Genomic DNA, 26,654 nt, shown 5'->3' with positions numbered 1-26,654 from the left:
GGAAACCGGCCATGGAGCGGGGCTGGGGCTGTGACACCTCAGGGAAACCGGCCATGGAGCAGGCCTGGGGCTGTGACAACTCAGGAAACCGGCCATGGAGCAATGCTGGGCTTGGGACCCCTCAGGAAACCGGCCATGGAACGGGGCTGGGACTGCCAGTCCTCAGGAAATCCGCCATGGAGCAGGCCTGGGCCTGTGACACCTCAGGGAAACTCACCATGGCAGCCACCTCCAGAGCTTTTGAAGTACTTGTTTCTTGGTTTAATGCCCTTCAAAGGATCAGTCTAGCATCTTTGCATATGAGCATGACATACAAGGCTATTTAAAATTGAGTCTGATCCAATCATCAAAGATAATGGATGTTACCTCTAAACTTACCTTTTCGTGATTGCCAAACAATATGGAACTTGTCTTATGTCTGACTTAAAATATCCAGAATGCAAAATTCATTCTCAAGACAGGAAAAAAGAAAACAATGGAAATAGGATATAGGCAATCTTCAAAAGGTGCAGAGAAGGAAACAAACATTAGAAAACCTTAGAAAAGTTCGGGTTTTTTCTTCATCTTCTCAGTATTTGCTGTTTGAATGTTTGTTGTCTTACTTGTCCCTCTCAAAGCAAGGCATGTTACAGCTTTATTGTCTCAGTGCTGTATTTCCCCAATCGCTGACTTGCCATTTCAGCTCTGGCTTATTGGAAATATACAACAAGGGACTCTTCATGGAAGAGAGTTGCACAAGCCTCTGGATTCCTCACCATTCACCTCTGCCAATGCTCACACTAATCTCCTAACACACCTGAGCTTCCTGTCTTTCTGTCAGAGAAAGATTCAGCTGAAGTCAAGGAAACAGGGCAGGGGGAGATGGAAGCCTTCCCGTGAGATGCTTTTGGGAAGGCCTGCAAAGACCCTGCCTTCCCCTGGAACAGAGGTGGTCACGATGCATGGTGTTGGCTGACTTGCCCTAGGTGCCCCCTCTATTCCAGAAGGACTTGTGCCCACTTCATCTCTTGTCTGTCCCTCCAGTTCCAGGGCCTCAAACCTGCTCTGTAAGGTGCTAAACCTGTAAGTCAGCTGTAAGTTTTCAGAATAAGGCACTGAGCATGGCTCTAACTAGTTTGTTTAGTCAGGTTTACAATATATTTTGAGAAGAAGAAGGAGCAGAGAAGGTGTGAAAAATGCGTATTATATGATTGGCTTTTCGCAAATATTAAAATTAATACTATATGTGTTATGTTGGAAAGTTATGTTGTATTAATCCTTTTTTGTAGTCCTATACTAATCTTTTAAAGTAGTGTGGTGAATATCGTTTTAGGCTACAGAAACTGTGTGATGTAAGATACTTTTTCTAAATAGCTCAAGCGGAGATAGCAGTAACAAGACACCAAAACTCTAAGAGAAGAAATATTGCCTCCTTATCGGGAAGAACCAGACTTTGAGGGACCAAGACAATTGATTTACAAGATGAGGGAGGGGTTGACACTAACAAGAAAACACCCATTGTTTGAAAAGAATTTTGGCATCGTGTATGAGATATATGAATATGCAACAGGCTATTACTTGTAAGGGTTAATCCTTTGTTAGCAAAGTGTGTTCTGAGGCAGAGCAGAGCACCCAGACATCTGTAATTCTTGGCCTTTTTTATTGTCCTTTATTGTCCTAACTCTTAATTGTCCAAATTCTTATTTCACTAATTTTTATTACTATTTTTGTAACTAATTTATTACTTTTAAAATTTTAAAACAAGTGATTGGCATTTTACACAGAAGGGGCAGATACCACACAAGAATCCAGCACAGTCTCCCCAGCTTTTTCATCTGGCTTCTATGAAGCACAATGCCCAGCGCTTGCACTGCACCGTCTTTTCATGTCTTCTGGTGATCAGAACCATCCCATGGCCAGCCCCAGGATAATCTGGGTGCCAAAGTCCTGTTGCCTGCAAACATCACACTCTATTTTACCCAGCTGGTGCTCATCTCAGCATATTTCCTGAGTTGGCTTCATGAATGTTTTCTTTATCTTGGCAGTTCTAGCAGATGTCCTTATTGCCCCTAAATTCTGCATGCTTTGTGTCCACTATCAGTGGGCATCCTTCTTCCCAAGCTTTCTCAACCTCCCTCTGGGTCTGAGATCAGTGAAACGTGCCCAGCCCTGAGTCTTAAAAGACAATTCTAGCAACAAGTACTTTGCTTTTCTAACACCTGGCCATCACTTCGAGCTTGTAGGCTGCTATGTGTGTCACAGGTTAAACGTCTGTTCTTGGGGATCAGGCTTGGAAGTGTGTAAAGGCCAGGCATGACAGGACGTGTTTACTTCAGGAAATGGGACGTATGGCCCAGTTTGCAAGAGGTGCCCGCCCGCGCCTTCCAGAGTGCCAGAACGCTCCCGGCGCCATTGCAGGGCTCAGGGCGCTGCCTTGTGGGCGAGAGCCGCCATGACAGCGCGGGCGCCGCGCGGCGGGGCCGGAGGGCGGGAAGGGGCGGGCGGGTGTGAGGGGCGGGGCGGTTCCTGCCCAGAGCCGAGCCCGCGCTGTTCGTGGGCGCATTCCCGCCGCGCTGTTGGGAGGGTGCAGTCGCTGCTCGGGCTCAGGGAGAAGCGTGCGGCCGCTGCGGGGTCCCAGTCCGCAGATCGGGCTGCTGGCCGAGGCTGCAGTGCCAGAGCTGCCGTGCGCCGTGGCGGTGCCAGAGCCCCCGACAGAGCCAGGCTGGCAGTGCCGACACCTGAGGGAAGCCCGGCCATGGCAGCGCCGGGGCCGCTGGGCAGAGCCGGGCTGGCAGTGCCGACACCTGAGGGAAGCCCGGCCATGGCAGCGCCGGCGTCGCTCCTGCCCCGGGGCCGCCAGCAGGAGCGACGCCTGGGACCTGCCGGCAGGCCGGCACTGCTTGGCCCTCTTCACTTAGATCCGAGAGAGTAGCACCACAGATAGTAAAATGCTGAAAAATCTGATTTAAAACACCAGAGGGAAACCACAGAATTGAAAAAAAAAAGGAAGGTCTGGCAAAATATTCAGGGCATGAATGGGAAGACTGAAAAGATACCGAATCTAATTACTTAGATAATCTCAACTATATCAGGAGGAACATGAGGGTGAAAAAACGTTCCAAAAGTTTTGACAATAAAAAGGTCTGCCTGTGTCATTTTGTTAGTACATTAAACTCTGAAAAAGCAGTCAGGTATTTCTTTGTCCAGTGCTATGAATTTAATAGCAGGATTTGTTACAGTTGTCCCTCAAATACCCCACATAAAGGGAATTGAGTGCTTAGATTAAAGGGATGTCATCAGTTAGTAGATGTAGTTTTATGTTTTTTAGTAGTTCTGTAATAATTAGTTATTAAAAGAAGTCATTGTTCTGGCGATTGATGCTGATCTCTGATCCATCCATGCAGATTTCTTGGAAAGGCGATTTTTTTAGTAATAGGCTGTGGGAAAACAGGTGTTTTCTGCTGGTAACTGGAACAAACACGCTCCTTTTTGCGGTAAAAACAAAAGCAACCTTATGACACTGCTGCTTCTTCTCCACATCTCCTAATGACAGTGAGCTGCTGGAGCTGGGGCTGATGGCCTAGGATTCTGCATAGCTGTGAGAGGGCTCCCGTCCTGTCTAGTTGGACAGGAGCCATTGAGCACCAGCTCAGCCCTGGACGCTGTAAGGGCTAGCAGGAATGTCAAAGACCAAGGCAGGCTGGGTCCTGAGAAGTGCCCCCAGCCCTTCAGAAGTGGACAGGCTCTGCCTGTCTTTTATGCCTCCACTGCTCCCTGTGCAGAGACATTCAAGAATTCCTTGGGGATCCGAATCCCCTTCAGGTTGGTGTCTTTCTGCCTGGCCCACCAGCCAGGAGGGTACAAGTGCTGTGCTGTGCCAGGCCCTGCCCCAGGAGCCCTTGCCCTGCCCTGTCCCGTGAGTCTGGGCTTCAGCTTCGTGCCCAACTTGGAAAAGCGCTGGAGAAAGAGCAGGGACACCCTGGATCTCCATAAGGGACAGCTTTTCATTTCTTTATCAGCCAACATGGGAGGACAACGATGCCTTTGCGGAGCTAGGAGTGAGGCACGGCCAGTGCAATGCCAGGGATTGCCTTTACCCTGGAGGTAGAGAGGAGGCAGAGGAAGAGGAACAAGTTGGGAAGCTGCTCCCAGGGCTCTGCAGGGAAACCACATCTTGACAAGGGCTCAAAGCGCAAAGAACTTGAAGAGCTTGGCCAGACAACCTTATGTGGATACGCTTTGTCCTCAGTGCCATAAACTTCTTTGCTTCCCCAGGCCCTGGCAATTGCTCCTGTGCTCCTCCTGTGCTGCCGAGGGCACCCACAGGCGCTGCTCTGGCCTGAGAAACAGCATAGACAGATGGGAGTGTGACACCTGTGCTGGGCTCGGAACATGTAGGAGTCAAAGCCCCCCTGTGTCCCTGGGCTGGGGGCAGTGCCCAGGCCAGGCTTGGCAGAGCGCGTCCACTGCTGGAGGGCTGGGGGCACTGCTCTGGCCTGGCCTTGCAAGATTCTGTGTGTCTCTGGGCTGTTGTATGTCTACAATCCGGCCAGCTTGAACCCTAGCCCACATGGTCTTACATGGACAAAAACAAAAGACGAGACGCGCTCTTCTGCACGTGGGGATGAGTGTCCTGTTTAATGGCTTGGGATGGGACACCTCTGGTCCGGCAACCACCCACGTGGAAAAGACGGCATGACATACCTGCAGTGGAGTTTTATACCCAAGTGATGGGGGCAGGAAAAGAGGACCACAGCCAATGGAATACCACTGGGGAGCGGCGAGGGGAGGGGGAACAGACCACCAGGGTGTATAGAAAGGGGGGTGTGTGGGGGATAGACCATGTGATGGGAGAGGGGGAATACTCGACATACCATACTCAGTACAAATTTCCCATCACCCAGTGCAAAACAACAACTAAATAAACTATTTAGTGCAATACAGCATGGTCTGACCTTGGCCTGGGCAATCTTTGACATTCTTGCTTGCCCTTACAGCCTCCAGGGCTGAGTCAGAGCTCAATGGCTCCAGGCTGGCCAGACAGTCAGGACTGGGGCCTTCTCATGGCTCCCCAGATTTGGAGGCCTTCAGCCCCAGCTCTCATAGCCGCAGGCCATTGGGTCTGGCGCACCAAATTCTGTCTGCAGAGACCAGCAGCCACAGCAGGCCCCAACACGCAGCGTGGCAGCAGGCGCTGCCATCCTCCTCGCTGGACAGCAGCAGCCCCAGCACATCAAGGTCAATGTACAGCAGCTCCCCTGACTCTGAGGACAGGGTGCATTCCAGACGTGCTGGGCCTGGCCGCGGGCGAAGCCGCTCTGGCCAGCAAGGTCGGGCTCCAAATCGACTTGTGCCCTTGAGGAGTCAGCGTTACAGGAGCAGCAGTACAAGACCATGGGCTGAGAGACCCCGACGAAGGGAGACACCTGCGCGGGCGTCCCCACAACACAACGGCTCCCTCCAGCAAGAGCTGGCCCAGAGCCCACCTGTCTGCTCCAGGCGTTGCTGTGAAAGAAGCAGCGGGACAGGGCCAAGGGCTGAGAGGCCCACGCAAAGGGAGCCATCATCGGGGACGCCCCCCAGACGCAGCTGCTCCCGCTGGCTGCTTGTGGCAGCAGGCAGTGTGGGGGATCAGAGCAGACGCAGGGGGAGGCAGGAGCTGCTCGGCCATGCGGGTGCTGGGAGCCTCCCTCCTGCCCAAGTGGGGCCCAGCTGGGCCAGGGGGCAGCTCCTGGGACAGCCGTGCCCGCAATGGCCCCTGCTCTGCAAGCCTCCAGCCCTGCCCATCAGCCAGGCAGGGACAGAGCAGCCTTGGGGCCGATGCTGCTGCAGGCTCAGAGCCCCGCAGAGCTGCTCATGCCCGCTGCCACTGGCTCTGTCCCCTGCAGCCTGCATGCTGTGTCGCCGAGCCGAGGCTGACCCCTGTGCCTCCCCAGGCCCTGGCAGCTGCTCCTGTGCTGCTCCTGCACTGCCCAGGGCACCCACGGGCCCTGCTCAGGCCTGACGCAGAGCAGAACCAGCTGGGGCTGTGACAGCTCTGCTGCTCTGGGCACGGCTCTTGGGCAAAGCACTCGCCTGTCCCTGGGCTGGGCTTGGCAGTGCCCAGGCTGGGCTTGGCAGAGCCCATCCGCTCCTGGAGGGCTGGGGGCACTGCTCTGGCCTGGCCTGGCCCTGGGGTCCCTTGACATTCCTGCTTGCCCTTGCATCCACCAGGGATGGGCTGGAGCTCCATGGCCCCGGCCTGGCCGCACAGTCAGGACTGGAGCCTTCCCGTGGCTCCCCAGGACACAAGAGCCTCAGCCCCAGCTCCCAAACACGGCCTAACAGGGTTTGCTGATATTGAGCCCTGTTAGACCTTTGAAAGGATTTTGAAAGTAACGTTGTTTGGCAACTCCTTCAAGAAACAAACGTGACTCGCTTCTAATCACTAAAAGGTTTATTGGTTTGCTTGCACTTCCTATAGGGTATCCTTATGCTTCCTTCGGCGTTCCAGAAAATAATGAAAACCTAACAAATTCTTCCGAGAAGTTTCTGAATCCACTATTAGGAGAAGTCTCTACATTCACTATCCTTACATACAGTTAAGTAGCTGCACCTGTAACATACAAAGATGTAGTGGTTTACCTGACTGGACCACACAACGAGATGTTATACACACCGGTACACTAAAAAACGTCTCTTCCCTCTTCATTACAAATTTAAAGCTCTTCTCGAGGTCCTGAATTCATTTTGCATGCACATTCATACCTGCAATCCCTCCCCAGGCTCAGCTTTCACCCAGGCTTACCAGGGAACAGATGTTACATACTCACCTCAAGCAATAATCTACGTCTGTCTTCCTAACCCTCTTTTTCTTCACTGAGTTCTACCAATCTACAAAATAACTGTGGACCCTCTGCACAAAAGAAACAACCAATTAATAGGCTTAAACGCTTGTGATTGTGCTGCTGCTTCTAACAATCATGACCAACACTGCACTAAAAGCAGAAATCAATTCTTCACCATCCTTCCTGTTCTCCTGCCCCCCACCACACCTTGGCTTCAGCAGAAATGTTCCCTACTGCGGCCTGCTGTGCTAAGAACATGGAAAGAAAGGCAGCAGCAGTTTTCCTCAACATGCTGCAATCTGAATTGCAGTGAAATGGCAGCTCTTTCATTTGAAGCTCAGCACCAGCACCCCCCATCTTCCCCCAGAACTGAGGCCTGCTGAGGCCTGAGCTCTCCATTTCAACACACCCTGTAAATCAGGCTGGCTGGAAGATTGCAGGCCTGCTAACTGTGTGAACGCAGCAGTGCCTTTCATCACTGCTATCCAATCAGTCTCATGGAAGGCACATCCTTTAAGCTTGTCTTAAGACTCTATTCTACAAAATAGAACCAGCAATTGTTTTGGTGGCCTGTGCAGGTTTTGGGCACTGTGTATGTTTCCTTTGGTTGTTGTTGTCTTTGTTTCTAAATACAAAATTGACTGGATTCAGAAGAGAAAGCCCCAGATGCATTAGCACAAAGAACCCCAGGGACATATGTGGCTCACAAGAAGAACACTCAAACGTTTCTAACGGTAACACCAGAAAGAGAGGAAAAAGTTAAAGATGATTTAAATACCTGAAAGGATCCAAAATGTCTAGGTAACCTGACAAGGGACTAAGTTTCTGGTAAACTCTACAAGTCCAGATTCCTATTCGGTAATTGTCTGAAAGACAAGAAAGCCAGAAATCTGCTTGGCCTCTATTTTACCAGGACTTTCTCACAGGATTCTACCACAACTTGGACCACAAATAAGGGTGGCAAATTTTTGACTAGAAAACTTTCATAACTAGGCAGCATTCTTTCCTCCTCCCTGAATTCCAGGAAGGGTTTAAAAGGAAAAAAAATAGAAAAGGGGTTGAAGAAATTCTGTCATACCTCTTAGGCGTTCATCATCTTTGGAGAAGAAAAAAACTCTAGCACTTCCTGTGCGTGGTAAAGAAAGAAACCTAGACAAGGACAAAGGGATTTGAGCATCCTAAATTGTACTATCAAATTCCATGGACATGACTTCAAACTGTAGTGCTTCAGAGAAATGGTATCCATTGAAAAGCTTTATTCCCTAGGAACCCCAAATAGAGCTTTTTATTTTACAAAACCCACTTTTAAAGAGAAAACTGACCGTGTCTTTGGCTTTTAGCCAAACTCACTTTGGAGTTGGTCAAACCAAAATGACCCAGTTAATTTCTTGTGCTCAACTCTCTTTTCCCATATTCATCTTCACATCAAATGTGCTGCTGGGAGTTTTGACTCTGTGCAGCACAAACGATTTTCCGAGATGACTTTGGTTGCTCAGAGGTGTGCAATGTCCCTTTCCCGTTTCCTGAGTTAATATTCCCACAGCATCCAACTACTACAGCCAAGTAGACAACAAAGAGAAATGGAACTTGCGTTTCTTGGTCCTGTTCAATCTCTGACATCTCAGGTTCATCATCACCCTCAGAACTGCTGTCTTGGAAACGTGGATCCTCTTGCCATGTGGCTTTTACCGGCTTTATTGTTCCAAGGGCATAAGGCTCTGCAATGACAGCACCCATAGAGAAAAAAAAGCCAAAACCAGATTCTTCCCCTACTGGTCAGGAAAAATTCCTCCTTTCAAGTGAAATACTTAGAGTGGAGAAGACAGATTTAGGAAGGACAGAATCTGCCCCTGCCAGATTTTCTAAGCTACATCTCTGCTCCACTTTGTTCTAGGGATCCCTTATGTATTCTTAAACATTTGTCATTGCATTCAGAAGACCATGAATACCTTCTCAGATCAGCACAAGTGTGGGGGACTCGTTGCTTTGTGCTGTTGCGTTGGGTTTTTTAATATTGTGGATAACTTCTCGCGGTTTCTTTTCTCTCCTACGTGACTGGGACTCGATTTAATGTTGTTTCATCTTCATTTCAGACGGCCTCATTTTATCTAAGGTTAGGACACCCCAAAGATCATGTGTCATTCCGTTTCCTTTTTCTAAAGGTCCAAGAGTAGAATTCAGTAACAAACAGAATGCTCATGGATCTTGGGGTCAGCTCCCGGACTTGGCTCCTCCCTCTACATTAACGCACATTTCCTTTAAAATCTTGTTGGGTTCTATGAAACTTGATATGACTGGTGTGTCGCCTTTTAACCCGTTTGAGGAATTCAGGGCATGAGAACCAGCTTTTCCACCACTCAGCAAAAACCCCAATGCCTTCTCAAAGCACGCCTTTCAGAATTCCTGAGATGCAAGCAAGAGTTACCTCTCATTAATCTACCACAGCCCTGGCAAGCAGAAATGAAGATCAAAATGCTTCTGCCTAATTACTGACTTCTGCTGCTGAAAATCCCCTGGACCCTGACCTTCTTTACACCGTATTGCCCTACAGTGCCTGCCAGAAGCTCTTCCTTAGCAATGGCATGTCAGAAGGGTTCTGCTGTTGCCTTCTTTGATGCCCAACTCCTCTGTGCTTTCAAAGAAGGAAAACTTGAAAGTACTCAGCTTCTGAGCTGTGTCGTTCTCAGGCAAAGGTCCCTAATGGTCATGTGGGGCAGAGTCCTGTGCATCCTCTTTGCCCCAGGGTATTTCCTCCGTCTATTCCGGTTTGTTCTTTGAAGGTCCAATCAAGTCTTTCAAATCCGCAGCAATACTGTAAAAGTTGTCTTCAGCCACTTGAGGCAGTGTCTCACTCTCTTCTTCTTTTTTTGGCTTTACTGAAATGAAATTGTTAAAAGATAGCAACACAGCACACGTCCTTTTCAGAGACAGCTTCCCTAAGAGCCACCTTGCTCTGAATGTCTCCCTAAGCATATCCAAGCCCATTAAGGAGTGGTTCATTATCAAGGGTAAGCAGTGGGGAAACATCACAGGTTGGAGTCTAAAGGCAGGAACAAGAGTCCTTTGTAATAAGCCACGTCCTTAATTGACTTTTCACTGAATACACGGTTACACAGAAATCAAGGTATCTAGCACAGACTTCTTTCCTGCCAATAGAAACATCAAGAGCTGATATGGTTTTCTCACAGACCTGCACATCTCAAGGTCCCTGCACTGACCGTTCTCACCTTCACTTCCGGCAAGCAACACATGGACTAGAAAGAAAAGATGACGCTACGTGCTGCTGTTGGAGGTCCCAGCTGAGGTCCGACGTCGCTGGTGCGAGCGGCTGCTCCTGCGGGATGTCCCCAACGGCGTCCTCCTGTGCCTGGGCCTCTCAGCACTCGCTGCTGTCCTCCTGCTCCTGTCCTGGCGACTCCTGGACCGCACAGTTTGAGTCGAGGCCCGGCGCTGCTGGCGGGAGCGGCTGCGTCTGGGGGGCGTCCCCGATGACGTGTCCCTTCGCCTGGGCCTCTCAGTCCTTGGCCTTGTCCCACTGCTCCTGTCACGTCGACTCCTGGACCGGACAGGTGCACTCTGGGCCCAGCTTTGCTGGCGGGAGCGGCTGCGTCTGTGGGATGTCTGTGACGGTGTCTCCCTTTGCCTGGTCCTCTCTGCTCTTGGCCCTGTCCCACTGTTCCTGTCACAGGGACTCCTGGACCGGACAGGTGGACTCTGGGCCCAGCCTTGCTGGCGGGAGCGGCTGCGTCTGGGGGATGTCCGTGCAGGTGTCTCCCTTTGCCTGGGCCTCTCAGTCCTTGGCCTTGTTCTGTTGCTTCTGTCACGGCGACTCCTTGATTGGATGGGTTGATTTGGGGCCTGACCTTGCTGGCGGGAGCGACTGCGTCTGGGGGATGCCCCTGACGATGTCTCCCTTTGCCTGGGCCTCTCAGCCCTTGGCCCTGTTTCGCTGCTCCTTTCATGGCGACTCCTGGAGCGGACAGCTGGACTCTGGGCCCAACCTTGCTGGCGGGAGCGGTTGTGTTGGGGGGACGCCCATGCAGGTGTCTCCCTTCGTCGGGGTATCTCAGCCCTTGGTCTTGTACTGCTGCTCCTGTAACGCTGACTCCTCAAGGGCACAAGTCGATTTGGGGCCCGACCTTGCTGGCCAGAGCGGCTTTGCCCGCGGCCAGGCCCAGCACGTCTGGAATGCACCCTGTCCTCAGAGTCAGGGGAGCTGCTGTACATTGACCTTGATGTGCTGGGGCTGCTGCTGTCCAGCGAGGAGGATGGCAGCGCCTGCTGCCATGCTGCGTGTTGGGGCCTGCTGTGGCTGCTGGTCTCTGCAGACAGAATTTGGTGCGCCAGACCCAATGGCCTGCGGCTATGAGAGCTGCTGCTGAAGGGCTCCAAATCCGGGGAGCCATGAGAAGGCCCCAGTCCTGACTGTCTGGCCAGCCTGGAGCCATTGAGCTCTGACTCAGCCCTGGAGGCTGTAAGGGCAAGCAGGAATGTCAAAGGCCCCCCAGGCCCAGGCCAGGCCAGGCCAGAGCAGTGCCCCCAGCCCTCCAGCAGTGGACGCGCTCTGCCAAGCCTGGCCTGGGCACTGCCCCCAGCCCAGGGACACCGGGGTTTGACCCATACCCGTTCCAAGCCCAGCACAGGTGTCACACTCCCATCTGTCTGTGCTGTTTCTCAGGCCAGAGCAGCGCCTGTGGGTGCCCTCGGCAGCACAGGAGGAGCACAGGAGCAATTGCCAGGGCCTGGGGAGGCAAACAGGCTCATAGCACTGAGAACAAAGTGTGCCAGAAGGTGGTTGTCTGGCCAAAAGCTTCTGGTTCTTCCCGCTTTGAGGCCTTGTGGAGACACAGGTTCCCTGCAGATCCCCAGGTGCAGCATCCCAACTTACCCCTCTTCCTCTGCCTCCTCTCTGCCTCCAGGGTAAAGGCAATCCCTGGCATTGCACTGGCCATGCCTCACTCCTAGCTCCGCAAAGGCATCGTTGTCCTCCCATGTCGGCTGCCTGATGGAGAAAGGAAGAGATGATGAATTTCTGCTGCCCTCCCCTCACGGAGATCCAGGGTGTCCCTGCTCTTTCTCCAGTGCTTTTCCAAGTTGGGCACAAAGCTGAAGCCCAGATTCACGGGACAGGGGAGGGCCAGGGCGCCTGGGGCAGGGCCTGGCACAGCACAGCACTTGTACCCTCCTGGCTGGTGGGCCAGGCAGAAGGACACCAACCTGAAGGGGATTCGGATCCCCAGGAGAAACAGGTCGACAAGGAATGTCTCACTGTCTCTGCACAGGGGGCACTTGAGGCATAAAAGACCAGCGCGCATGGCCTGTCCCTGCAGGGCAAACACAGGCAGGGTGAGCGAGGCCCTGCTGCTGCTGCTGCTGCTGCTGAGCACCTGCTGTGCCCCAGGGCTGAGGGAAGGGCTCCAACCTGGATGCAGTCCCTGTGGAACCAGGCCCTTATGCACATTGGGCACACCAGGGTTGTGAAGGTCATTCTGTCCTCCACAGGCTCCAGGCAGATGGAGCAAATGGTGTCCGGCTCTGGAGTCACCTCCACCTCCTGCTCTGGACGGTGCTCAGGGCAGAAGGAGCTGGGGGCAAAGCAAAGGGGAAAGTGAGAAACGCTGGATCCTTCCCCAGTGATGGCCAGAAAGGGAGAGGAGGTACCTGAATGGAGTAACGTATAAATTGACACAGCCGCCCTCCTTGGCACAGGGCAGGTGGAACCATCTGTCACACTCCGGCACAGAGCACATGATGGTTGCCCCGCTCTGGCCGCAGACGCAGCAGTACTGGAAAGAGCCAAGCAGCCCCATCAGCAGCAGCAGCAGCCTCGAGGGCTCCCCTGGCAGCCCCACGGCTCCGGGCAGGGCGCAGGATGTGGCCGCTGCCGGGTCCCAGCCCACAGAGCCGCCTGGTGGAGGAGGGAGGCTCCTGTGCCAGGGCCTCTGTGCCACAGCTGCTGGGAGCCAGACTTTGTCGCGGCTGTTGGGCCGGCCTTTCTTTCCTGCTCTCTGCGCTAAGCTCTGGCAAACCTCGCCAGGCACAAATCTCCCTGCTCTTGTCACGCTCTCACCTTCTGTGCCGCCCGCCGGACTGCAATTAGGAGATCCCGAGGGAGAAAGCCCATGAGTCCAACGCGGTCCATCTCTTGGCGAGGCAGCAGAGTGGCGAAGAACTGCAGGCAAGGGGAGGAGCTGATGAGGAGAGGGCGGCAGGAGCTGCTCATTGCAACGGTGGAGGGAGCGCCCCGAGTCACTCACCATGCAGAACACGTGGGCACAGAGCCCACCCTTCTCCAGTTTCTCACCGCACATGTCCGGGTCAGCCTCGGCACGGCGACACAGCATGCAGGCTGCAGGGGACAGAGCCAGTGGCAGCGGGCATGAGCAGCTCTGCGGGGCTCTGAGCCTGCAGCAGCATCGGCCCCAAGGCTGCTCTGTCCCTGCCTGGCTGATGGGCAGGGCTGGAGGCCTTGCAGAGCAGGGGCCATTGCGGGCACGGCTGTCCCAGGAGCTGCCCCCTGGCCCAGCTGGGCCCCACTTGGGCAGGAGGGAGGCTCCCGGCCCCGGCATGGCTGAGCAGCTCCTGCCTCCCCCTGCCTCTGCTCTGATCCCCACACTGCCTGCTGCCACAAGAGCCCCTGGGCCAGGCTGTCAGAGGGCTGCTTTGCCCTCACCTGCCTCCCTGGCACCAGGGCCATCCTGCTTGCTGTCAGCCATGGCAGCAGTCTGCGCTGAGTCCCTCTCCTGGAGTGACATTGTCGCTTGAGGTGTTTGTCCTTTCTCTCTATGGGAGGAAGAAGAGTGGGGGGGAGTTTTCAGAACAGGCCCAGAGCCACGAGGGCTCTACTCCCTGCTCAGCCCTGCGTGAGCCCTGCTCCTGTCCGCCTTCTCCTCCCGTCGCTGCGTTAAGGAACACCACAGTGTCCTCTGGCTGTTCCTCCGCTGATTCTGGGAAGGGAGAGGCAGGTGAGCCTGCAGCACAGGCCCAGAGCCCCGAGGTGTGGGGCCCCTCTGGTCCCTGAGCAGCCACGTCCCTGCCCTACCTTCTCCTCCCGTCGTCAGGTCGCACTGACACTCGGCCTGAGCCCAGCGTTCCCTTTTGTGGCCTTGGTCGCACAGGTCACAATGGCCACTCTGACATCAGCACCGTGTACCCAAAATTGGGACAGCCATGGCCTCAGGTCCCTGGCATCCACTTGTGGCGGCCCCCTCGGGCACCGAGGCTCTGAGATCGGTCCGAGCATTTGCTCAGGGCGGAAGCAGGGCCAGGACTCCTGCAGCAAGTGCAGGGTCAAATGCCAGGCCCTGGGGCAGCCATCGAGGGTGGTACTGCAGGCAGGAAGGTGCTGTTCAGGCACTGCCACGCCAGGGCTCCGGCCCCGGCCAAGGGAAATCTCTGCTCCTGCCCCTGGCAGCCGGTGGCCCAGAGAGCCGGTGCGGAGTCTCCTGCACGGCAGAGATTCAAACCCTGCTCTAGGTGAACTGACCTTTTCCTCAAGACCTGTCTGGAGAAAACTAAGATGAACCTGATTTGATGCTGCTGCTGATCACCACTGGCTACAGGAGATAAACCTGGAGACCACCACAGCTGCCTCCAGACCTCTGTTATCCTGTCATCCTATGAACTAATAACTTTGACATTTCATATAAATGGAAAAATTTGTATTAAGCTCCTTAGAAACGTCATCTTTTCTACTGACACTGTGGAAACACAGAAAATTCACTAAGAATGTTCTGTGTACGTTTGACAGGAGTGCTTGCAACAGTTCTCAACCCAAGTCAAAGGCAGGAGGATGCTTTTCCTGCATTATAGGAACTTTGCCAGTTTGGTCCATGCTTTCCTACTAGAAAATACCTTGGAAAGAAATCAGGAAGAGACGCACAAACAATTCTTGTCAATTTTTGTCATTGATGTCTATGTAAACATGCTCCTGGAAATCCAGATCCATGACTTCTAGAACAAGCAGTGGGATCTCTGGGAAGCAGGGCAGGGGCTGACAGGCAGGGACACCCTGCACCTGCCTGATGCTGGGGCAGCAGGAGTTTGTCCATTTTCCTGTCTCCATGGGGAGAGCCACCTTGGCTGGGAAACGATCCCTTCACTGGTCTAGGATGGAGGCACAGCCAGTGCAATGCCCGGGAGTGCCTTTACCCTGGAGACAGGGAGGAGGCAGAGGAAGAGGGGGAAGTTGGGAAGCTGCACCCGGGGCTCTGCAGGGCTCCCGGCCAGGGCTCGAAGCACAAGGAGCCAGAAGAGCTTGGCCGGACAATCCCGAGCTCTGGACGCTTTGTCCTCAGCACCGGGAACCCGTTTGCTTCTCCAGGCCCTGGGCACTGCTCCGGTGCTGCTCCTGCAACTTACACACAGACACACAGCTACCTGCTCTCTCTCAACCCTCTTCAGCACTGGACAGCGCAACACAGTAACATGTTCTCTTCAGTACATGGTCTAATTATTAATAGTCCTGCAAAGACTCACATTCAAAGCACACATACACACACACAAAAACCCCAAACCCTGGTACAAACCTTGCATCAACACAAAATGCATGTTGCTGTTCAGAAACACAGGGCAGCACTTTTGGCCAGTGCTTTTTCCTATTAGATCTTTCAAAGGATTTCAAAAGTGACATTGTTTGGCAACTTCTTCAAGGAACAAACTGGAGATGCTTCTGATGTTTTAAAGATTTATTGGTTTGCTTTCACTTTCCTTTTGGCATCCTTACACTTCACCCGGCATTCCAGAAAATTGTGAAAATCCAAAATAATATCAGGGGAAGTTTCTGAATTCATTCATGTTTCTCTCCAAGACTTTCTTGACATACATACAAGGAACTGGTCCTGGAACACGCACAGAAGCAGGGGTTTCCCTGACTCGACATTACAAGACACCGTTATAGACTCCAGTATACTAAAACACTTCTGTTGCCTGCTAATTACAGAGCCTGAAGCTCTTCTAGAGGCTTTCCCCAGTGCAATTTCAATTGGTCCCTCTCTGCTCAACTCTCTAAGCCTGTCCAGGTCTCGCTGAAGGGCAGCAGAGCCTTGTGGTGCCTCAGCCCCTGCTCCCGGTTCTGTCCCATCAGCAAACGCTGAGGCAGCGCTCTGTCCCTTCTGCCAGGTCACTGGGGAATAAGGCAAACAAGGCTGGCCCCAGCACGGCCCCCTGAGCTCACAGCTATCTGAGTTTGGAGCTCCCCTGGCCACTTCTCTGCCCCACTGGCCCTGAGCTGCCTCAGGAGCCTGTTAGGGGAGGCAGGGACAAAGCCTTGCTGAAGTCCCAGCTGACAACAACCACTGCTCTCCCTCGCAAACCCAGCCAGTCACTGCAGCAGAGGGGGCTGTGGGATTGGTCAAGCATGGTTTCCATTCCTGTTACTGCACAGGCTCAGAGATGGCATCCAAGAGGAGCTGTTCTGTCACCTTTCTGGGGATGGAGCTGAGGCTGATGGGCCTGCACTTTCCTGGCTCCTTCTTGGTGCCCTTTTGCAAGACTGCAGTGATGTTGGCTTTCCTCCACTGCTCACGCCTCTCTCTGGGGCTGTCTCCTTCCCTGACCTGCTGGCAGAGCGCCCTGTGCCAGAGGCAGGAGCAGAGATTTCCCTTGGCCCCAAAAGGGAACGCTGGGCTCAGGCCGAGTGTCAGTGCGACCTGACAGCAGGAGGAGAAGGAGGGAAGGAGCAGGGCTGACGCAGGGCTGAGCAGGGAGTAGAGCCCTCGTGGCTCTAGGCCTGCTCTGCAAGCTCCCCGGCCTCTTCTTTCTCCCATAGAGAGAGAGGAACAGCACCTCGAAGTGACCAGGAAACCCGGCCATGGAGCGGGACTGGGACTGCCAGCCCTCAGGGAAACCGGCCATGGAGCGGGGCTGGGGCTGTGACACCTCAGGGAAACCGGCCATGGAGCAGGCCTGGGGCTGTGACAACTCAGGAAACCGGCCATGGAGCAATGCTGGGCTTGGGACCCCTCAGGAAACCGGCCATGGAACGGGGCTGGGACTGCCAGTCCTCAGGAAATCCGCCATGGAGCAGGCCTGGGCCTGTGACACCTCAGGGAAACTCACCATGGCAGCCACCTCCAGAGCTTTTGAAGTACTTGTTTCTTGGTTTAATGCCCTTCAAAGGATCAGTCTAGCATCTTTGCATATGAGCATGACATACAAGGCTATTTAAAATTGAGTCTGATCCAATCATCAAAGATAATGGATGTTACCTCTAAACTTACCTTTTCGTGATTGCCAAACAATATGGAACTTGTCTTATGTCTGACTTAAAATATCCAGAATGCAAAATTCATTCTCAAGACAGGAAAAAAGAAAACAATGGAAATAGGATATAGGCAATCTTCAAAAGGTGCAGAGAAGGAAACAAACATTAGAAAACCTTAGAAAAGTTCGGGTTTTTTCTTCATCTTCTCAGTATTTGCTGTTTGAATGTTTGTTGTCTTACTTGTCCCTCTCAAAGCAAGGCATGTTACAGCTTTATTGTCTCAGTGCTGTATTTCCCCAATCGCTGACTTGCCATTTCAGCTCTGGCTTATTGGAAATATACAACAAGGGACTCTTCATGGAAGAGAGTTGCACAAGCCTCTGGATTCCTCACCATTCACCTCTGCCAATGCTCACACTAATCTCCTAACACACCTGAGCTTCCTGTCTTTCTGTCAGAGAAAGATTCAGCTGAAGTCAAGGAAACAGGGCAGGGGGAGATGGAAGCCTTCCCGTGAGATGCTTTTGGGAAGGCCTGCAAAGACCCTGCCTTCCCCTGGAACAGAGGTGGTCACGATGCATGGTGTTGGCTGACTTGCCCTAGGTGCCCCCTCTATTCCAGAAGGACTTGTGCCCACTTCATCTCTTGTCTGTCCCTCCAGTTCCAGGGCCTCAAACCTGCTCTGTAAGGTGCTAAACCTGTAAGTCAGCTGTAAGTTTTCAGAATAAGGCACTGAGCATGGCTCTAACTAGTTTGTTTAGTCAGGTTTACAATATATTTTGAGAAGAAGAAGGAGCAGAGAAGGTGTGAAAAATGCGTATTATATGATTGGCTTTTCGCAAATATTAAAATTAATACTATATGTGTTATGTTGGAAAGTTATGTTGTATTAATCCTTTTTTGTAGTCCTATACTAATCTTTTAAAGTAGTGTGGTGAATATCGTTTTAGGCTACAGAAACTGTGTGATGTAAGATACTTTTTCTAAATAGCTCAAGCGGAGATAGCAGTAACAAGACACCAAAACTCTAAGAGAAGAAATATTGCCTCCTTATCGGGAAGAACCAGACTTTGAGGGACCAAGACAATTGATTTACAAGATGAGGGAGGGGTTGACACTAACAAGAAAACACCCATTGTTTGAAAAGAATTTTGGCATCGTGTATGAGATATATGAATATGCAACAGGCTATTACTTGTAAGGGTTAATCCTTTGTTAGCAAAGTGTGTTCTGAGGCAGAGCAGAGCACCCAGACATCTGTAATTCTTGGCCTTTTTTATTGTCCTTTATTGTCCTAACTCTTAATTGTCCAAATTCTTATTTCACTAATTTTTATTACTATTTTTGTAACTAATTTATTACTTTTAAAATTTTAAAACAAGTGATTGGCATTTTACACAGAAGGGGCAGATACCACACAAGAATCCAGCACAGTCTCCCCAGCTTTTTCATCTGGCTTCTATGAAGCACAATGCCCAGCGCTTGCACTGCACCGTCTTTTCATGTCTTCTGGTGATCAGAACCATCCCATGGCCAGCCCCAGGATAATCTGGGTGCCAAAGTCCTGTTGCCTGCAAACATCACACTCTATTTTACCCAGCTGGTGCTCATCTCAGCATATTTCCTGAGTTGGCTTCATGAATGTTTTCTTTATCTTGGCAGTTCTAGCAGATGTCCTTATTGCCCCTAAATTCTGCATGCTTTGTGTCCACTATCAGTGGGCATCCTTCTTCCCAAGCTTTCTCAACCTCCCTCTGGGTCTGAGATCAGTGAAACGTGCCCAGCCCTGAGTCTTAAAAGACAATTCTAGCAACAAGTACTTTGCTTTTCTAACACCTGGCCATCACTTCGAGCTTGTAGGCTGCTATGTGTGTCACAGGTTAAACGTCTGTTCTTGGGGATCAGGCTTGGAAGTGTGTAAAGGCCAGGCATGACAGGACGTGTTTACTTCAGGAAATGGGACGTATGGCCCAGTTTGCAAGAGGTGCCCGCCCGCGCCTTCCAGAGTGCCAGAACGCTCCCGGCGCCATTGCAGGGCTCAGGGCGCTGCCTTGTGGGCGAGAGCCGCCATGACAGCGCGGGCGCCGCGCGGCGGGGCCGGAGGGCGGGAAGGGGCGGGCGGGTGTGAGGGGCGGGGCGGTTCCTGCCCAGAGCCGAGCCCGCGCTGTTCGTGGGCGCATTCCCGCCGCGCTGTTGGGAGGGTGCAGTCGCTGCTCGGGCTCAGGGAGAAGCGTGCGGCCGCTGCGGGGTCCCAGTCCGCAGATCGGGCTGCTGGCCGAGGCTGCAGTGCCAGAGCTGCCGTGCGCCGTGGCGGTGCCAGAGCCCCCGACAGAGCCAGGCTGGCAGTGCCGACACCTGAGGGAAGCCCTGCCATGGCAGCGCCGGGGCCGCTGGGCAGAGCCGGGCTGGCAGTGCCGACACCTGAGGGAAGCCCTGCCATGGCAGAGCCGGGGCCGCTGGGCAGAGCCGGGCTGGCAGTGCCGACACCTGAGGGAAGCCCGGCCATGGCAGCGCCGGCGTCGCTCCTGCCCCGGGGCCGCCAGCAGGAGCGACGCCTGGGACCTGCCGGCAGACCGGCACTGCTTGGCCCTCTTCACTAGATCCGAGAGAGTAGCACCACAGATAGTAAAATGCTGAAAAATCTGATTTAAAACACCAGAGGGAAACCACAGAATTGAAAAAAAAAAGGAAGGTCTGGCAAAATATTCAGGGCATGAATGGGAAGACTGAAAAGATACCGAATCTAATTACTTAGATAATCTCAACTATATCAGGAGGAACATGAGGGTGAAAAAACGTTCCAAAAGTTTCGACAATAAAAAGGTCTGCCTGTGTCATTTTGTTAGTACATTAAACTCTGAAAAAGCAGTCAGGTATTTCTTTGTCCAGTGCTATGAATTTAATAGCAGGATTTGTTACAGTTGTCCCTCAAATACCCCACATAAAGGGAATTGAGTGCTTAGATTAAAGGGATGCCATCAGTTAGTAGATGTAGTTTTATGTTTTTTAGTAGTTCTGTAATAATTAGTTATTAAAAGAAGTCATTGTTCTGGCGATTGATGCTGATCTCTGATCCATCCATGCAGATTTCTTGGAAAGGCGATTTTTTTAGTAATAGGCTGTGGGAAAACAGGTGTTTTCTGCTGGTAACTGGAACAAACACGCTCCTTTTTGCGGTAAAAACAAAAGCAACCTTATGACACTGCTGCTTCTTCTCCACATTTCCTAATGACAGTGAGCTGCTGGAGCTGGGGCTGATGGCCTAGGATTCTGCATAGCTGTGAGAGGGCTCCCGTCCTGTCTAGTTGGACAGGAGCCATTGAGCACCAGCTCAGCCCTGGACGCTGTAAGGGCTAGCAGGAATGTCAAAGACCAAGGCAGGCTGGGTCCTGAGAAGTGCCCCCAGCCCTTCAGAAGTGGACAGGCTCTGCCTGTCTTTTATGCCTCCACTGCTCCCTGTGCAGAGACATTCAAGAATTCCTTGGGGATCCGAATCCCCTTCAGGTTGGTGTCTTTCTGCCTGGCCCACCAGCCAGGAGGGTACAAGTGCTGTGCTGTGCCAGGCCCTGCCCCAGGAGCCCTTGCCCTGCCCTGTCCCGTGAGTCTGGGCTTCAGCTTCGTGCCCAACTTGGAAAAGCGCTGGAGAAAGAGCAGGGACACCCTGGATCTCCATAAGGGACAGCTTTTCATTTCTTTATCAGCCAACATGGGAGGACAACGATGCCTTTGCGGAGCTAGGAGTGAGGCACGGCCAGTGCAATGCCAGGGATTGCCTTTACCCTGGAGGTAGAGAGGAGGCAGAGGAAGAGGAACAAGTTGGGAAGCTGCTCCCAGGGCTCTGCAGGGAAACCACATCTTGGCAAGGGCTCAAAGCGAAAAGAACTTGAAGAGCTTGGCCAGACAACCTTATGTGGATACGCTTTGTCCTCAGTGCCATAAACTTCTTTGCTTCCCCAGGCCCTGGCAATTGCTCCTGTGCTCCTCCTGTGCTGCCGAGGGCACCCACAGGCGCTGCTCTGGCCTGAGAAACAGCACAGACAGATGGGAGTGTGACACCTGTGCTGGGCTCGGAACATGTAGGAGTCAAAGCCCCCCTGTGTCCCTGGGCTGGGGGCAGTGCCCAGGCCAGGCTTGGCAGAGCGCGTCCACTGCTGGAGGGCTGGGGGCACTGCTCTGGCCTGGCCTTGCAAGATTCTGTGTGTCTCTGGGCTGTTGTATGTCTACAATCCGGCCAGCTTGAACCCTAGCCCACATGGTCTTACATGGACAAAAACAAAAGACGAGACGCGCTCTTCTGCACGTGGGGATGAGTGTCCTGTTTAATGGCTTGGGATGGGACACCTCTGGTCCGGCAACCACCCACGTGGAAAAGACGGCATGACATACCTGCAGTGGAGTTTTATACCCAAGTGATGGGGGCAGGAAAAGAGGACCACAGCCAATGGAATACCACTGGGGAGCGGCGAGGGGAGGGGGAACAGACCACCAGGGTGTATAGAAAGGGGGGTGTGTGGGGGATAGACCATGTGATGGGAGAGGGGGAATACTCGACATACCATACTCAGTACAAATTTCCCATCACCCAGTGCAAAACAACAACTAAATAAACTATTTAGTGCAATACAGCATGGTCTGACCTTGGCCTGGGCAATCTTTGACATTCTTGCTTGCCCTTACAGCCTCCAGGGCTGAGTCAGAGCTCAATGGCTCCAGGCTGGCCAGACAGTCAGGACTGGGGCCTTCTCATGGCTCCCCAGATTTGGAGGCCTTCAGCCCCAGCTCTCATAGCCGCAGGCCATTGGGTCTGGCGCACCAAATTCTGTCTGCAGAGACCAGCAGCCACAGCAGGCCCCAACACACAGCGTGGCAGCAGGCGCTGCCATCCTCCTCGCTGGACAGCAGCAGCCCCAGCACATCAAGGTCAATGTACAGCAGCTCCCCTGACTCTGAGGACAGGGTGCATTCCAGACGTGCTGGGCCTGGCCGCGGGCGAAGCCGCTCTGGCCAGCAAGGTCGGGCTCCAAATCGACTTGTGCCCTTGAGGAGTCAGCGTTACAGGAGCAGCAGTACAAGACCATGGGCTGAGAGACCCCGACGAAGGGAGACACCTGCGCGGGCGTCCCCACAACACAATGGCTCCCTCCAGCAAGAGCTGGCCCAGAGCCCACCTGTCTGCTCCAGGCGTTGCTGTGAAAGAAGCAGCGGGACAGGGCCAAGGGCTGAGAGGCCCACGCAAAGGGAGCCATCATCGGGGACGCCCCCCAGACGCAGCTGCTCCCGCTGGCTGCTTGTGGCAGCAGGCAGTGTGGGGGATCAGAGCAGACGCAGGGGGAGGCAGGAGCTGCTCGGCCATGCGGGTGCTGGGAGCCTCCCTCCTGCCCAAGTGGGGCCCAGCTGGGCCAGGGGGCAGCTCCTGGGACAGCCGTGCCCGCAATAGCCCCTGCTCTGCAAGCCTCCAGCCCTGCCCATCAGCCAGGCAGGGACAGAGCAGCCTTGGGGCCGATGCTGCTGCACGCTCAGAGCCCCGCAGAGCTGCTCATGCCCGCTGCCACTGGCTCTGTCCCCTGCAGCCTGCATGCTGTGTCGCCGTGCCGAGGCTGACCCCTGTGCCTCCCCAGGCCCTGGCAGCTGCTCCTGTGCTGCTCCTGCACTGCCCAGGGCACCCACGGGCCCTGCTCAGGCCTGACGCAGAGCAGAACCAGCTGGGGCTGTGACAGCTCTGCTGCTCTGGGCACGGCTCTTGGGCAAAGCACTCGCCTGTCCCTGGGCTGGGCTTGGCAGTGCCCAGGCTGGGCTTGGCAGAGCCCATCCGCTCCTGGAGGGCTGGGGGCACTGCTCTGGCCTGGCCTGGCCCTGGGGTCCCTTGACATTCCTGCTTGCCCTTGCATCCACCAGGGATGGGCTGGAGCTCCATGGCCCCGGCCTGGCCGCACAGTCAGGACTGGAGCCTTCCCGTGGCTCCCCAGGACACAAGAGCCTCAGCCCCAGCTCCCAAACACGGCCTAACAGGGTTTGCTGATATTGAGCCCTGTTAGACCTTTGAAAGGATTTTGAAAGTAACGTTGTTTGGCAACTCCTTCAAGAAACAAACGTGACTCGCTTCTAATCACTAAAAGGTTTATTGGTTTGCTTGCACTTCCTATAGGGTATCCTTATGCTTCCTTCGGCGTTCCAGAAAATAATGAAAACCTAACAAATTCTTCCGAGAAGTTTCTGAATCCACTATTAGGAGAAGTCTCTACATTCACTATCCTTACATACAGTTAAGTAGCTGCACCTGTAACATACAAAGATGTAGTGGTTTACCTGACTGGACCACACAACGAGATGTTATACACACCGGTACACTAAAAAACGTCTCTTCCCTCTTCATTACAAATTTAAAGCTCTTCTCGAGGTCCTGAATTCATTTTGCATGCACATTCATACCTGCAATCCCTCCCCAGGCTCAGCTTTCACCCAGGCTTACCAGGGAACAGATGTTACATACTCACCTCAAGCAATAATCTACGTCTGTCTTCCTAACCCTCTTTTTCTTCACTGAGTTCTACCAATCTACAAAATAACTGTGGACCCTCTGCACAAAAGAAACAACCAATTAATAGGCTTAAACGCTTGTGATTGTGCTGCTGCTTCTAACAATCATGACCAACACTGCACTAAAAGCAGAAATCAATTCTTCACCATCCTTCCTGTTCTCCTGCCCCCCACCACACCTTGGCTTCAGCAGAAATGTTCCCTACTGCGGCCTGCTGTGCTAAGAACATGGAAAGAAAGGCAGCAGCAGTTTTCCTCAACATGCTGCAATCTGAATTGCAGTGAAATGGCAGCTCTTTCATTTGAAGCTCAGCACCAGCACCCCCCATCTTCCCCCAGAACTGAGGCCTGCTGAGGCCTGAGCTCTCCATTTCAACACACCCTGTAAATCAGGCTGGCTGGAAGATTGCAGGCTGCTAACTGTGTGAACGCAGCAGTGCCTTTCATCACTGCTATCCAATCAGTCTCATGGAAGGCACATCCTTTAAGCTTGTCTTAAGACTCTATTCTACAAAATAGAACCAGCAATTGTTTTGGTGGCCTGTGCAGGTTTTGGGCACTGTGTATGTTTCCTTTGGTTGTTGTTGTCTTTGTTTCTAAATACAAAATTGACTGGATTCAGAAGAGAAAGCCCCAGATGCATTAGCACAAAGAACCCCAGGGACATATGTGGCTCACAAGAAGAACACTCAAACGTTTCTAACGGTAACACCAGAAAGAGAGGAAAAAGTTAAAGATGATTTAAATACCTGAAAGGATCCAAAATGTCTAGGTAACCTGACAAGGGACTAAGTTTCTGGTAAACTCTACAAGTCCAGATTCCTATTCGGTAATTGTCTGAAAGACAAGAAAGCCAGAAATCTGCTTGGCCTCTATTTTACCAGGACTTTCTCACAGGATTCTACCACAACTTGGACCACAAATAAGGGTGGCAAATTTTTGACTAGAAAACTTTCATAACTAGGCAGCATTCTTTCCTCCTCCCTGAATTCCAGGAAGGGTTTAAAAGGAAAAAAAATAGAAAAGGGGTTGAAGAAATTCTGTCATACCTCTTAGGCGTTCATCATCTTTGGAGAAGAAAAAAACTCTAGCACTTCCTGTGCGTGGTAAAGAAAGAAACCTAGACAAGGACAAAGGGATTTGAGCATCCTAAATTGTACTATCAAATTCCATGGACATGACTTCAAACTGTAGTGCTTCAGAGAAATGGTATCCATTGAAAAGCTTTATTCCCTAGGAACCCCAAATAGAGCTTTTTATTTTACAAAACCCACTTTTAAAGAGAAAACTGACCGTGTCTTTGGCTTTTAGCCAAACTCACTTTGGAGTTGGTCAAACCAAAATGACCCAGTTAATTTCTTGTGCTCAACTCTCTCTTCCCATATTCATCTTCACATCAAATGTGCTGCTGGGAGTTTTGACTCTGTGCAGCACAAACGATTTTCCGAGATGACTTTGGTTGCTCAGAGGTGTGCAATGTGTCCCTTTCCCGTTTCCTGAGTTAATATTCCCACAGCATCCAACTACTACAGCCAAGTAGACAACAAAGAGAAATGGAACTTGCGTTTCTTGGTCCTGTTCAATCTCTGACATCTCAGGTTCATCATCACCCTCAGAACTGCTGTCTTGGAAACGTGGATCCTCTTGCCATGTGGCTTTTACCGGCTTTATTGTTCCAAGGGCATAAGGCTCTGCAATGACAGCACCCATAGAGAAAAAAAAGCCAAAACCAGATTCTTCCCCTACTGGTCAGGAAAAATTCCTCCTTTCAAGTGAAATACTTAGAGTGGAGAAGACAGATTTAGGAAGGACAGAATCTGCCCCTGCCAGATTTTCTAAGCTACATCTCTGCTCCACTTTGTTCTAGGGATCCCTTATGTATTCTTAAACATTTGTCATTGCATTCAGAAGACCATGAATACCTTCTCAGATCAGCACAAGTGTGGGGGACTCGTTGCTTTGTGCTGTTGTGTTGGGTTTTTTAATATTGTGGATAACTTCTCGCGGTTTCTTTTCTCTCCTACGTGACTGGGACTCGATTTAATGTTGTTTCATCTTCATTTCAGACGGCCTCATTTTATCTAAGGTTAGGACACCCCAAAGATCATGTGTCATTCCGTTTCCTTTTTCTAAAGGTCCAAGAGTAGAATTCAGTAACAAACAGAATGCTCATGGATCTTGGGGTCAGCTCCCGGACTTGGCTCCTCCCTCTACATTAACGCACATTTCCTTTAAAATCTTGTTGGGTTCTATGAAACTTGATATGACTGGTGTGTCGCCTTTTACCCGTTTGAGGAATTCAGGGCATGAGAACCAGCTTTTCCACCACTCAGCAAAAACCCCAATGCCTTCTCAAAGCATGCCTTTCAGAATTCCTGAGATGCAAGCAAGAGTTACCTCTCATTAATCTACCACAGCCCTGGCAAGCAGAAATGAAGATCAAAATGCTTCTGCCTAATTACTGACTTCTGCTGCTGAAAATCCCCTGGACCCTGACCTTCTTTACACCGTATTGCCCTACAGTGCCTGCCAGAAGCTCTTCCTTAGCAATGGCATGTCAGAAGGGTTCTGCTGTTGCCTTCTTTGATGCCCAACTCCTCTGTGCTTTCAAAGAAGGAAAACTTGAAAGTACTCAGCTTCTGAGCTGTGTCGTTCTCAGGCAAAGGTCCCAAATGGTCATGTGGGGCAGAGTCCTGTGCATCCTCTTTGCCCCAGGGTATTTCCTCCGTCTATTCCGGTTTGTTCTTTGAAGGTCCAATCAAGTCTTTCAAATCCGCAGCAATACTGTAAAAGTTGTCTTCAGCCACTTGAGGCAGTGTCTCACTCTCTTCTTCTTTTTTGGCTTTACGGAAATGAAATTGTTAAAAGATAGCAACACAGCACACGTCCTTTTCAGAGACAGCTTCCCTAAGAGCCACCTTGCTCTGAATGTCTCCCTAAGCATATCCAAGCCCATTAAGGAGTGGTTCATTATCAAGGGTAAGCAGTGGGGAAACATCACAGGTTGGAGTCTAAAGGCAGGAACAAGAGTCCTTTGTAATAAGCCACGTCCTTAATTGACTTTTCACTGAATACACGGTTACACAGAAATCAAGGTATCTAGCACA

The 26,654-nt window shown here is 52.1% G+C and overlaps 1 protein-coding gene and 1 long non-coding RNA gene across 3 annotated transcripts; both read right to left on the bottom strand.

Annotated features, from left to right (window-relative positions):
- Positions 1–6,397: 6,397 nt before the first annotated feature.
- LOC118691741 (uncharacterized) lies at positions 6,398–10,109 on the bottom strand. 2 transcript variants are annotated; one of them, XR_004981069.2, is made up of 4 exons: positions 10,034–10,109; positions 7,585–9,682; positions 6,792–6,874; positions 6,398–6,574 (listed from the first exon to the last, which is right to left on the bottom strand). It is a non-coding gene; the product is annotated as an uncharacterized LOC118691741 (long non-coding RNA). The 2 variants fall into 2 exon arrangements; XR_004981068.2 differs by having other exon boundaries at positions 7,585–10,097.
- A 1,151-nt stretch (positions 10,110–11,260) lies between these two features.
- On the bottom strand, positions 11,261–13,561 carry LOC129046795 (PHD finger protein 7-like). Its single transcript, XM_054516073.1, is given in 8 exon segments — positions 11,261–11,548; positions 11,695–11,808; positions 12,024–12,199; positions 12,202–12,391; positions 12,468–12,592; positions 12,877–12,978; positions 13,064–13,155; positions 13,480–13,561. Coding segments are annotated over 8 exon segments (1,164 nt in total). The 3' UTR covers positions 11,261–11,265.
- Between the last annotated feature and the right edge of the window lie 13,093 nt (positions 13,562–26,654).

Source organism: Molothrus ater, chromosome 11, assembly GCF_012460135.2.
Source record: "Molothrus ater isolate BHLD 08-10-18 breed brown headed cowbird chromosome 11, BPBGC_Mater_1.1, whole genome shotgun sequence".
Lineage (NCBI taxonomy): Eukaryota > Metazoa > Chordata > Aves > Passeriformes > Icteridae > Molothrus > Molothrus ater.
The sequence above is the reverse complement of the archived record's forward strand: the minus strand, read 5'-3'. Positions and strand labels throughout refer to the sequence as shown.